The following is a 12,761-nucleotide window of genomic DNA, read 5'->3' as shown; positions in this document are numbered from 1 at the left end:
CAATTGGTAATATATTGTAAGAGAATTTAATGATCAATATTTTTTTAAGATTTATTCAAATCCTAATATGTCCTAAAAAAGAAACCGATAGAGTATAATTTTGTTATATTTTGAATATATGTTATACTATTAATTAGTGATAAATAATATATTAATCATTGTATCGATATTCAAAACAATACTTTTTCACGACTGGACTAAGGTCAGCTCCAACAGAGCTCTCAAAGCAATGTGTCAGCATCACTTTTGCACTTTTTACTGATCAGGAGCAAGCATTTTCAGAAACTCTAGTTTCCTAATGCTACAGGGATGAGGGGAGGAGAGAAGTACCTCAAATTTAAAGTACTCTCTTATTCACTCATCATGTTCATATATATTGGCATGTGGGTCTGAAAGGAGGAAGAGAGTAATAAAAGGTAGAAAATAGAGTATGTGCTGAAGATATAAAAAATAAAATATATTATAACAGTATTATGTGATATTAAATAGTATTATAAAAAATAAAATTTTGAAATATGTACTGAAGATAACATAAGATTACATACGGGAAGTGTTAGTGTAACCGTCCGTTTGGCAAAGAAAAGTGGTCCACCCAAAGCCTGAAAGCCGCGAGCGCGCCTCGACTATTGGCTGCCGGAACCCAATAGAGCCCGGGTTGGGTTCAAACCCAACCGTGCGAACATTCGCACGGCACGGCCCGCCCAGGCCAACCAAATCAGAGATTTTCAAAACACGACACGAGCCCGCTCCCGGCGGCGATGCCGGTGATGCGGCAGCGGCGGCGCTGAGCCCGCCTGCCGCCGTGGGAGCAGATCCTGCAGAGGCGGCCGAGCGATGCCCGCGACCTCAGCTGCCTGCAGGCTGAAGCGGGAGAACTGCCCCCAAACCAAGCACGACTCCCTCTTCTCTCCATGGAAGGTGCGAACTCCGTGTCTCCTTACTCCCCTTCTTCTCGACATCTGCTCCTGTCGCCACCGCGAGCTGGCTGAGCGGGAAAACGCAGCACACGGGATCTGGCTCGCGGCGTCCGATTGGACCGCCAATTCGCCATCTCGCCTCGAATCCCGGTGTCCGATTGGGAGATATCGGGTTCTTGATTCGAGCCTGATCTCCGCTTCTACCTCTCAATCCCCCCATTTCCAGGTTCTTGTCGGGCCATCGGACTGGGAGGACCACTCCTCCGGTAAGGAGGGGGTGCAGAGGTACCGCATCCGTAACCTCCCCGACAACTTCCCGGGTCTCTACGAGCTGGGCGTCGCCGGCGCGTCCGACGAGGGCGTCAGGGTCCGGAGGCGTGATTCGGGGGGCGTCGTGGTGGTGTACCTCGGGCAGGCCGATAATGTCAGGGCGAGGCTACAACAGTATGGCCGCACGGGGTCGCATCTGGACGTTGGGAATTCGTTAGGCTCTGCTGGTAAGGCTGAGATTATTGCGCTTGCGGCAAGGCCTGGATTGTTCAGAGAAGTGTTCTCCAAAGGCTACTCCGTGGTGTTTCGATGTGCGCTGGTAAGTGTTCTTCGTGATCCTTTTGCTTTCTTCGATTTGGGGTGGTTGAATTGTAGTATTGTGCAAGTGCGCATTAACATGTCAATGGCGTCTCACATCTGAATGATTTTCAGTCAGGTCTGAAGTTTGCTGAACTGCAAGTATGCATATGATTTAGATGTTATGAACAGTTAAACAGCCTCCGATCAATAGTTAGCATTGTGTTCTGTTGATACAATGATATTGAGTCTAGAAATTTATTCTACAATTTTTTGAAAATTCTTCTGTGAATGCTTAAGTCACCTTCAGCAGCTACCTTAAATTTTTATCCTCAAAAATACTATTACAGCATCATCTGTTACTATTACAATATCTTTTATTTTTTCATCTACAGCAGCTACCCTATTTCCTACCTTCTACTACTCTTTTTCTCCCTCCGAACCTAGGGTCAGCCTAACAATACTGCTACAGTGTTTTCCTCTCTCCGATCTTATTGTCAGCACTGCAAACAGTATCGCTACAGTACCCGACATATTTGCAGCTGCCGCAACACTGTAGCAGTACTGTGGCGACAGATAGGGTATCCGGTGAAGACCAATTTTCCGTGCTACAGTACTCTACGGAGTGCTATAGTACTGGATACCTCCACTGCTAGAGTTGGCCTTATAACTCACATGTTCTGTATTGAAAAAGGTTATGTTTGGTTACTTCATTCAGTATAGATTGTTTCTTACTGAATGTACACTTTGCTTGAGTTTCTACATGTCATTCGAGGTCTACAGTTGAAATATTGGATGGTTTCTGGTCTTACCTTCACTGTTTTCTGCAGTACACTGTCAATATGCCGTTGCACTTGAACGACTTCCTAATTCCAGTGCCTATTAGTCATAAAAAGATGTTTGGGCATAAATATTTGTATTGCCACATTTCACAACTAGTGGTTCAAGATTTAAGGTCAAGATGTTGCCTCTTCCGTCACTCGTAATAGATATAGGGAAATCCCTCAATATAGCTTTAGTAGATTTTACAGAAACAGAAGAGGTCATTTGTGAATCTTCTGTTGTCATTTTCATCTTTAGCGGTTAACATTGTAATTTAGTTATTCTATTGAATACAGTTGTCATTTTCTTATGTATCCTTTCTACTATTGGAAACAAACAGATGGATAATAAACAAGAAGCTGAGAAGACTGAGGCTCAGCTCTTGAGAGTATTTGATTATGCATGGAACAAGCTTCAGAATGGTGCTTGTCGCCGTGAAGAAATACTGCTCAAGTTAGAACAGGGAGCATTCAGCCATAGATCATCGCTACTTAGCAGAGTGCGTTACATGAAACAAAAAGTATTTGGAGAGAAAGCAGGTATAAAGATAAAACGAAGTGAGTCTGTTGACACCTCGTCTGGTATTATGAGAACTATGCTCCCGAGAGTTCGTACATTTGTTCGCTGCAGACTTCAGTTAGTTAACTCTTACAACGGTGGAGATGAGGCAATTGATATTCCCTGGAAGAAAACATTTGAGGGTAATACCTGTGATAATAGACAAGCACATAGAAGGAGGCCTGAAGGATACAAAGTAAAAAAGATCGATGATGCCAAACGGAGAACTGTGCTCACACAAGATTCTAACTCTGTTTGTGGAGTGGTACTGGAAGATGGTTCGTCTTGTCTTGAGCACCCAGTTCTAGCGAGGAAGAGGTGCAGCTTACACAAAGGTAGAAGAGTCAAAGGCTCATCTTGTAGCTATCCTTGCCAAATTGAGATTCCAAATACCGAATCTCTACCTCGACTAACACAAAAATTGAACAACTCAGATCAAGCACATGCAAATGAACTCCTGTCCAAAAATTTAGCTACAGCTATGAAGGAACCGTTAAGTCAAAGCAGTAGCTTTGAAGCAAAGGAGGTGAAAACTGGAGAAGCTCCTATAGAAGATCACACCTCTAGGGATGCTGGTATCTGCGAAGAGAAGACTCATCATGCTGGATGTGAGTCCCCGGAGCAGCAGCCTTCTGGAAGAATGTGGTTTGACTTTCTCAAAGCACAGAAGAAGTCTGCCGGCACTCTCTCATCGAGAGGCCTGGGATGTCAGACAAGAGTAACAGATGACGTAGCGCCTATCTGCAGAGCACTGACAGATATTGGGTCCTGCAAAATGGTGCCAGTTGCAGGAAGAAAAGGATGTGAGAAGCACAGTGGAATGAAGATCACTGGAGCTTCGTTTTCCAGAAGCTCAGGATGGCCGTGTACGTGTGGTGCCCGTACCTCAGATGGTTCACCTTGTATGAATCAGCCAGTTGAAGGGAGGAAGAGATGTACATTGCACAAAGGGCAAAGAGCATCATGCCCCCCTACCTCATCGGCCGAATAGACAGGACGGTTTCTTTCATTCCGTGGTTGTTTTCGCACTTCAGTTAGAAAATTGGAACACAGAAAGCTGGATTTTTCCCAATGTTGAAGTTGATTTTTTCCTCCAATGTTGATTCATCATTCATATTTCTTGTGAACCAAAACCTACAGATGTTGTAAACTGTATTTGATGGATATATAGAGAACTGAAGAATGAATCCTTACCCTGAACATTTTTCATCTGATGGGCTTTCGAAGTACTTGTGGAGCATAAAAATTCCTGCATTTCCTCCGTCAATGAATTTTCATGCCGAATTTTTTATGTTTGCACTTGAATCGAGGCTGCAGAAATTCACTCTTGCAACCCTATTTTAAAGCTTTATTTATTTATTTTTTAAAAGTTATCCCATGCTATCCTGGAGCATCTGCAAGCATGGTGCCATGGACCGGTGTCACCACTCAATACCGAGTGTTCAACTACCCAATATAATCCAAATTCCACTCAAGTAGGAATCGTCTGTTTGGTGGGTCGGATACTTGGATGGTATAGATCAATGCCAGATGTAATCATGTAGGTTCTTGTAACCCCGTTGGAAAGCAGAAAGTTTTCTCGAATTTTGCAGAAATTAAATTGTTCCCTATAAAATTCGCAAGTTCCAATGGATGCAAATCTGAAGCCCGTTTGGAGCGTCCGAATTTGCCTCCGAAAACACGAGATGACTACAACCTTCTCCACTCCAAACATCCATCGCCCCGCGCTCCCACGATGCTCCAAGCCTCCAACCCCAACTCCGCGGGACCCCCACACCTCTCCCTCGCCGACCCCTTCTCCGCCGCCATCAGCTGCAGCCGTGGCGCCTCCCACCGCCGCCGCCGCCGCCCGAAGCCCAAGCCCATCGCATTCCCGCCACCGCCCCTCCGCCGCCTCGTCTCCTCCTCCCTCCGCCGCCTCCTGCTGAGCCCGCGCGGCGGCTGATGGTTCGGGCGGCGGAGAAAGATACCGGCCGAGAAGGCCTTGACGCTCGCGCTATCCCTGGCGCTCGGTGGCGACAGGCTCGTGGGCCTCGCGGAGGCCTGGAACATATCGGGCCTGGGCCAGGCGCTCGGCATCTGGGCGGCGGTGTGGAGGAGAGGGCGGTAGAGGGGCGGGCTCCGGCGGCTCGCGGCGTTCCTGATCGGGGTCGCGTTCTGCGCGCTCGTCTGCCGCCTGAGGGGCGTCGCTTTCTTGGAAGGGCTCCATAAGACCGGCGGCGGCCGGAAACTAGTGCGGATTCTGCTGCATTGATTGGTTTCTTGTTCGTCTTCTTGAGATGCATTTCCACAGATTGGAATTGGGCATCAGAGTTTTAGGTTTCCTTCATGCGGATGGATCGTGTTCTTGGGATGTCAATTTGAGATGTTGAATTGTTCATACTAAGATTTGATTCCTGTTTGTTCTACTATATATCTCGAAGCAGTTTTTGTCTTCTTTTCGGTTCTTGAGGTGCGTTCTTGTTCATTGGAGTTGTACTCCAGATTGTATAGCCTGTTCCTGGTACAGAGCTGTACTGCTGAGTGACAAGAAGGGAGAGGAAGATTGCACCGGAATTGTTGTTCGTATGAACTATGATCTGTTATCATCTGAGAGGATGCACACATCTAGCTTCTGGCGCCTGTGAGCTATGGTTTGCTTGCTGGAACGGTGGTTTGGTCGTTTGTTTGCTTGGAAAATTGATTCTAGCACGTCCTTGCCTACCTTGTTTCGTCAGACTTATATCTTTGATATGTATCCGTGGATTGTTGTCAGTTGTCACCATAGCTAACATCTATTTGATACTACAACCAAAAAGAATAGGTCCTAGGCATGACCATTTCATTTTTGTGTACTGGTGTCAGTGTGCCAGGTGTACGGGGCTTCCCGTTCTTGTTCATTCCCTGAAAATGTTCTTAAAATACTGAGTGCAACCCATCGAAAGAGAGCAAAAACTTATCACCATTACCAAGACCTTGGCTCTTGATATACAGAGTGCAACCCTGAAGCAGACTGTCAGCAGGGTATTAGCTGCTCTTGTGCCTAAAAGCTACAAAATATACATTCCGACAGGGCGGTATCTAAAGCCAAAAATTGTCCCGGCTACAACTACTAATAGCTCAACATCATCAGCCTAGCACATCACCAAACGGATAAGTTACAAAAGTTGCTACGTTGGAACAATGCGTTAGCCATGATACCAGGAGTTAACAAGAGCTTTTATCTCAGGAGTGAGACGCTAATATGCTATTGCAATCTCTTTCTCTTGCCTAGCTTCGGATCCTCATCAAACATAAGAACATCGTCATCGTCATCTTCAACAACTTGAGCGCTATTGGAACTAACATCTGTAGGATTCTGGGCAGTATCACAATTTTCCTTCGAATCTAATATTTCATTCAGTTTGCGCTTCATTCCAGGCTTCGCAGATATATCCTCGGCAGTACCATCAACATCATCTCTGGATGAAGATGGGACTGATCTTATCTCACCATTACTGGTTATCTGCTTATCCACTGGACCAGACCACCCAGCTAGAACCATTCCATCAGGCTCTTTCTCCTCATCGAACTCATCCCTGCATTGGCCACAGAATTACAGTATACAAATTCCATTTTTAGAATGCAAAACAATTTGACATCCAGTAATTGTAACACACATCTTCATTATGTATCTAGCATTGAATGGAGCTGGGTTTCTTTAAAAGATACGCAAAGAGGCCAGCAAGTTACATAATATACAGATGCAGCTAAAATTTCTTTAAAAGAATGTCAGATATGCGTTACACAAATAGGCCAACAAGCAAGGTTTCCAAAAAAATGGAACCATGAACAGCATAGGCAAAGGATATGAACCTGTGTTTGATGTTGATGCTGCATTTTAATTCCTGCTGGAAATCCTCGACGGCAAGCTTTGTATCATTAACAACTGGAGCAGGCAGTTCAGCCAAGATCTACAATAATTGATCGACGATAAGCTGCAAGCTAAAAGGAAAAGAAAAGAATAATACATGCTACAGAGCATATCAATTACTTTCATCTTGAACAGAAAAACAAACTAGGGAGATTGGAACTAGGAAGGCAGCACCTTCTCAAGGTTTAGAGCATAATTTACAGCCTCGTCCTCCTCTAAGCCATCACCATCCTCAAAAATAACTGTGGAGCCAATCATTACCGAAGGAAAGTTAATTCCAAGTTTGCTTTTTATAACCTTGTCAATGACCTCCCTTAGCTTTGTGGTCTTAGTGTTAACCTCCAGAATAAGAGGGGTCTGTTGCATTCAGTTTAAGTTCATGTCAGAAAATAAGAAACTGATTAAATATACTAATAGCATACCTAGACATGTGCAAAATACCTCAGAGCAGACATAGCATGACTTATTAGGTTCAAAAGGCTCTACAGGCATCAAAAGCATATTCCTTGAAGGATGTTCAAGACAATATGTCATTCTGTAAAATGTGAAACACTGAAGTTACAACACTTTTCTTTTACCCACAGGAAAAAAGGTAATGCAACTAGACAAGGCATATTGAAAAAAAAGAAACAAGTATCATTGCAGTATACAAATTTCGCACTGCGAGACTCCTTGGAAACTAACATGTCCAGAAAGAAGGCACTTGGAATAAACTGCAATATCTCAGGTATAAATTGCTAGCATGAAAAAACACAATGTAAAAAATAAAGAATGTAGTCACCTATAATTCTGATAATCACCCTTGAGCACTTTGATTGCTTCAATAACAATCAAACCAGCTATTATAGCATTAGTTGTTGCAACAGCATGGACTATGTTCCCAGCAACACCTTTAGCTTCGAAAAGGCTATGCAGTGGTATTCCAAAAGAGGAAGCTCTGATATTAGCTGCAGCAGTAACAAACTCAACAGCCAACTGGTCATCCTTGTCAAAAATAAGGTTCCCTATATCCTGGAAAACAGAAAATCTGGATCAATCTATGAAGAAAGAACTTTTATATGTTATATAACTCAGAAAAGAATGCATATTAACCTTTTCTCTTTTTTCGAAAAATAATTTTAAAGCCTCTAAGAAAACTTTTGAATTGTCTGCGAGACTCCATATCTCTTGTGTATTTCTAAGACCTAGAGACGCCATAGCAGATGATTCCTGCCCTGCGTTCTTGGTGTCCTGAGAGCAACCATTTTGCTGAACAGCATCTTCACGCAATGCATCTCTGACATATATTGGGTATGGTCTTTTCCTATTTTTCCAAGTTTCCTCATTAGCTAAGGCAACTTCGATGTTGTAACCAAAGACATGATCAAATATTCGCCGGGCATACTGCTCAAGATCTTCATCTACATTCCTTTCAAATAAATCAGTTTTTGAACTGCTGTCATCTTTCGAGTGCACATTAAGATCATTATCCCGGTTTTTATCTCCAAACAGCTTTGCAAAAAGCAGGTCTTTTGCCCAAACAATGCAGTGAACAAACTGCAAAGAAGAGATGAAATCAGTCATATCTCCTAAAATTAGGAACTGACCAGGCACTACAATACTATAATTAACTTGGCTGTGAGTTCATAAAGGTATTACTATAATTAACAAGCTAGCATGCTGATAATTCAAATTTTAGTTGCACCAGAAAAGCCAAAAGAAAGCAATGTTCATAAGAAGAATTCAATAGCATGCATACAAGTCGCACTTTTTGTCCAAGATAGGCAACATACATGAATGATACAATAACAGATTAACAGGCATGTCCAACTATAAGTTCAATAGCATCATTGGATTGAATTGTCTTGCCAGATTCCAGTCAAGTTACTTAAATAGCTATACACCATAATGAATCAGATCTTTTTTCATATACAAACAGAGGTATGAATGCTTAAGAAAACTAAGCAAAGTACATAATAGATACATTCTTCACGTATTTATCAATGTTAGCTGCAAGTGCATCCTGCAAGATGTCCAAACCAACTAAAAAAACTAACAGGGTTAGAAACTTAGAATTGCAAAAATGTAAGAAAAAAAACCCTAAAAAACGACAAGGTATCCAGCATTCTAAAATGTTCAACAAAGAACACAAATAAAATGGACCCAGAAAAGTAACAAAAGGAACCTTCGATGGCGTGCTTGTAATTGTGCAGACAGGATATGATTTAGGGACAGGCTTTGGCTGACATTCATAACACTCTGTTTTACCCTTGACGTGAACAGTAACCTGCAAGATACGCAATAACAAGTATTTTGAGCAGAGCATCAACTTCAAGTATTAAGTAGGAGTTTGTAGATTAATTTAGTCAACATTGGTAACTTATCTCTAGCACAGTTAAGCATGTTAATATTATCAACAGTGTCATTAAATCCACCAACAAAGCGGCACAGATTTATATGTATAGAAAGACGCAATGGTTAAATGGTATATCCCAAAATCAATACACATTTGAGTACCAAAATGGAATAAAAGAACCACGTATATAACGTACCAATCGCCAAACTACCCAAAGAGTATATGTAGCACACACAAGATCAAGATGTACAAATAAAATTGTGTATCTACCTACAGGATTTGCTTGTGTTGGAAAAAAATTAAAATTATAATCTTCATTAAACACAGAGCTTCATTAAACATAGATATGTTTTGCGTGCTAGCTGACAATTTAAAATAGCTAGGCAATTTTAACGCTACCAGAAAAGGTCACGCATCAGAGATCACAGCCATAGGTACTGGAAGATATAACAAGATACCTTGCATAGTTGAGTAGTTGACACATAAAAAGAGCAGAAAGCCATGAACCATTTGCACAAATTAAAACCATGAGATAAGACAACATGAAATATAGCTCCAATAGCTCCAAGCACAGTAGGACAAGAGTTTCTGAGACTACAACTAAAGTATTTGGTCACCTCACCTGTCCCAAAAAACCAGTAGTACCACTTTCAACTAAAGGAACTTCAGCAGCAAGGCAAAGGCGATTAACATGCCGTCTAGCATCCAAATTATCAAGACCATTCAGAACCACATTAAATTGCTTGAAGAATTTAACATTGAATTGAGCATCCTTCACATTTGCATGATATGATGTTATATTGATATTTGGCCTGAATTTCAAAACAGCATACCGAGAAACCTGACAAGACCAAGGATATAAACAGCATAAGCAAAAGCAATTATCAGGTAATATTACAGAAAAGCCCCAAATAATTATGCTAATATATACATAAATAAATTATACTTAGTTACTTACTTTAGCTTTTGACTGCCCAACATGACTCTGCCGAAATAAAAACTGTCTATTTAGATTGCTAACCTCAATTGTGTCCAAGTCAATCTGCAGAGAGAAAGATCAAATTCCTTGGATGCACCATTTGAGAGGAAATCGACAACAGATTTCTGTTAGTTTCTTAAGAAGGGAACATGACCTTGACAAAGGCATATCTACCAATACATTAGAGTTAAGAGGGGCATATCTATAACAGGAGCCGATGATAGACGACAAAGACATGGGAAAAATAACAGATGCAGGAGTGATAGTAACCTAGCCAGCTGCCCATGCATAACCAAGGGCAGTAGATCACCATATGTATCTCAAGCACATTAATTTGTGTAGCTTTGGTTACCTGAACAAGGGCTAGAATGTGTCCATTTACAAACCACTTACAAAATAGATCAACCTTAAGGAATTAAGGCGGAGAAGGAAAGCTTCCATATCTACAGCAAAAGAAACATGAGCACCGGAACAACAAAACACCTGCTTGGTAAGAGCAAGACCCTAAGCGCAATTCTAACAACCCTAAGCGCAATTCTAACAACGAGTGCCCTAAAAGGCAATGCAATTCCTGGCAGGCACAGTTGCAAGGAAGAGCACTGAAGTCCCCAGCACTACACTAAGTACGCCGACTCAACTCTATAGCAGACAGCCCGCTCATGGGTTAAACAGTACTTATCCGCTTCTCAGTTTTTAGTAAACGCTATCCCTATCACGGATCCCACTACCAGCTAGGACAACACCTAAACCTAGTAACATCGTTGAGCGAGGGAGCGAGCCAGAAAGGAGTAAACCAGCAAAAACTCACGATGTGTATGTCGCGGAATCCGGAGAGAGCGAGCGTCTTGAGCAGCTCGCACCCGATTCCTCCCGCCCCGACCATGAGGACCTTCGCCGCCTGCCGAGCCGCACGCGTGAGCACCGACAAACACCACGAAAAGGGAAATCGAATCAGTCCCCCGCACGCAGGCCCACATAAATTCGACAGGAACCACGGGCCCGTCACTCACCTTGACGGCCTCCAAGGAGGAGGCGGAGGCGGCAGCGGCCATGGAGGCGAGGGTTTTGAGTGAGAGGTGGGGTTGGAGAAAGGGCGATGGGAATTTGGGGGAGCGTTTTTGCGGTGGGGAAAGCGTCCGAGGGAAACGAGGAAGCGGCACTACTTAAAAAAAATACTCAACAATCAATTCAGTCGTAACTTTTTCTATTACATCTTGTGAGCTAAGTGATGGATATTTGGTAAATAATTCTAGAGGCTGTTTGGTTTTATATCCGTAGCTGGCCATGCAAAGTAAGTTGGCTGGCATTTGCTTCAAAGCCAAGTTTTGGCTAGCTCTAACAAAATTTGGCATGTCCAGTTACATTAAACAGAGCATCTGGATGATTTGCGTGTGGCTAAAGACGTCTAAATGGGTTGTGTCTACTGGGTCGGCCCGAGGCACGGTACTGTAGGCACGGTCCAGGTACGGTACGGTTCGATCACCAACGGGCCGGGCCGGCACGAGGTCACGGGTCGTGCCTGGGCCGAGCATGCGGCACGACGGGCCGGCACGGTACGGCCCGACCGAGTCGGGCCGGCACGGGCACGACTCGGCCCGGCATGTATTTTCTATTTTTTATATATATATTTAATTTTTAGCTATTTTTTAATATTTTTATCTATTTTTTATATTTTTATCTATTTTCTATATATTTTTTATATATATTTTTCATTTTTTTTATTTTTTTTTATCTATTTCGGCCCGACGGGCCCGTGCCCGATCCGGCCCAGCACGGCACGATCACCGACGGGCCGTGCCGTGGGCCGAGGGGAAGGCACGCGGACCGGCACGGCACAGCCTGTTACTGTAGATGGGCCGTTTGGACCGTGCCATAGCCGAGCCGTGCCGAGTCGGACCCGTGTCGGACCAGCACGAATGACCCATTTGATCATATTTACGTGTGGCCAAAACGTCCATTAAAATTTGACTTGGTTAGTGCAGTATATATTAAATACTATTAGCTATATTAAATAGTTCTTTTTGGATTAGCTACCTTTCAAACCATTATATTTTCTGAATTGTATATCCAATTTGTAATTGAGTGACCCTTCTCGCGATTCAATCTATGAAACAAGATCATGTTAGCTATATTTTAAAAGAAAAAATAATGACATGTGACTCACTCTTAGATTTAACGCTGCCTAATTTTTTATTTGGTAATGAACCAAACACTAGTTCTAGATCCTAATTTTAGTATTGCCCTAATTTGACCAATGCTAAATTTTAGTTTTGCTCATCGGTGTAAGAAATCAAATAATCCCTACGATTCCAACTTCAGCCTAGGTGAATAAACAATGGGAGGCTAGGAAGCCTGTTGTACCGTGCCAAAGTTGAGATGGGTCACATGAGCCCTGGTGCAAAGCTACACTCCCCTTGTAGCATCACACGTGAAAAGCAACAAAATTACTCTGAAGATAAACCCTGGTGCAAAAGCTAGGAGTGGAACTCCCGACCCGGGCACTGACCCACTACGAGTGAACCGCTGCGCTTCTAGCGCTGTCGCGGTTTCACACGATGACACGAGCTCGTTGGGTGTGGTCGTTGTTTGACCTTCTCTCTCGGCTCTGAGGTGGGTCTGGAGAAAACATCGGCACTTCTTTGTTCAGATTTCAACTGGAGTTGCACTGTTGTTCTTGCTACAGGCTCTTGT

General features: G+C 43.1%; 2 protein-coding genes and 1 pseudogene across 4 annotated transcripts; 2 read left to right on the top strand and 1 right to left on the bottom strand.

Annotated features, from left to right (window-relative positions):
- Nucleotides 1-710: 710 nt before the first annotated feature.
- On the top strand, nt 711-4,138 carry LOC133891036 (protein EFFECTOR OF TRANSCRIPTION 2-like). The gene is made up of 3 exons (XM_062331725.1): nt 711-918; nt 1,144-1,506; nt 2,647-4,138. Exons 1-3 carry the CDS (start codon nt 835-837, stop codon nt 3,853-3,855), a joined length of 1,656 nt encoding a protein of 551 aa, XP_062187709.1. The 5' UTR covers nt 711-834; the 3' UTR covers nt 3,856-4,138.
- Nucleotides 4,139-4,474: 336 nt separating this feature from the next.
- On the top strand, nt 4,475-5,310 carry LOC133890597 (uncharacterized; annotated as a pseudogene).
- Nucleotides 5,311-5,789: 479 nt separating this feature from the next.
- Nucleotides 5,790-11,249, bottom strand: LOC133890595 (SUMO-activating enzyme subunit 2-like). 3 transcript variants are annotated; one of them, XM_062331046.1, is made up of 12 exons: nt 11,081-11,127; nt 10,879-10,968; nt 10,464-10,513; nt 10,050-10,133; nt 9,714-9,932; nt 8,921-9,022; nt 7,849-8,292; nt 7,538-7,767; nt 7,198-7,291; nt 6,931-7,113; nt 6,699-6,796; nt 5,790-6,421 (listed from the first exon to the last, which is right to left on the bottom strand). In XM_062331046.1, exons 3-12 carry the CDS (start codon nt 10,509-10,511, stop codon nt 6,091-6,093), a joined length of 1,833 nt encoding a protein of 610 aa, XP_062187030.1. In that variant the 5' UTR covers nt 10,512-10,513; nt 10,879-10,968; nt 11,081-11,127; the 3' UTR covers nt 5,790-6,090. The 3 variants fall into 3 exon arrangements, 2 of the variants coding, with proteins under 2 accessions (XP_062187030.1, XP_062187029.1); XM_062331045.1 differs by lacking the exon at nt 10,464-10,513 and having other exon boundaries at nt 11,081-11,249; XR_009904078.1 differs by lacking the exon at nt 10,464-10,513 and having other exon boundaries at nt 6,366-6,421; nt 6,699-6,827; nt 11,081-11,249.
- Between the last annotated feature and the right edge of the window lie 1,512 nt (nt 11,250-12,761).

Source organism: Phragmites australis, chromosome 14, assembly GCF_958298935.1.
Source record: "Phragmites australis chromosome 14, lpPhrAust1.1, whole genome shotgun sequence".
Taxonomy (NCBI): domain Eukaryota; kingdom Viridiplantae; phylum Streptophyta; class Magnoliopsida; order Poales; family Poaceae; genus Phragmites; species Phragmites australis.
The sequence above is the reverse complement of the archived record's forward strand: the minus strand, read 5'-3'. Positions and strand labels throughout refer to the sequence as shown.

Coding starts and splice junctions, on each gene's coding strand:
- LOC133890595 (XM_062331045.1), bottom strand. CDS start 11,122: ATGGCCGCTGCCGCCTCCGCCTCCTCCTTGGAGGCCGTCAAG. Junction 10,969..11,080: donor CCTCCTTGGAGGCCGTCAAG/GTGAGTGACGGG, acceptor GCGGCTCGGCAG/GCGGCGAAGGTCCTCATGGT. Junction 6,797..6,930: donor ATGCTCTAAACCTTGAGAAG/GTGCTGCCTTCC, acceptor CAATTATTGTAG/ATCTTGGCTGAACTGCCTGC.
- LOC133891036 (XM_062331725.1), top strand. CDS start 835: ATGCCCGCGACCTCAGCTGCCTGCAGGCTGAAGCGGGAGAACTGCCCC. Junction 919..1,143: donor CCCTCTTCTCTCCATGGAAG/GTGCGAACTCCG, acceptor CCCCATTTCCAG/GTTCTTGTCGGGCCATCGGA. Junction 1,507..2,646: donor TGGTGTTTCGATGTGCGCTG/GTAAGTGTTCTT, acceptor GGAAACAAACAG/ATGGATAATAAACAAGAAGC.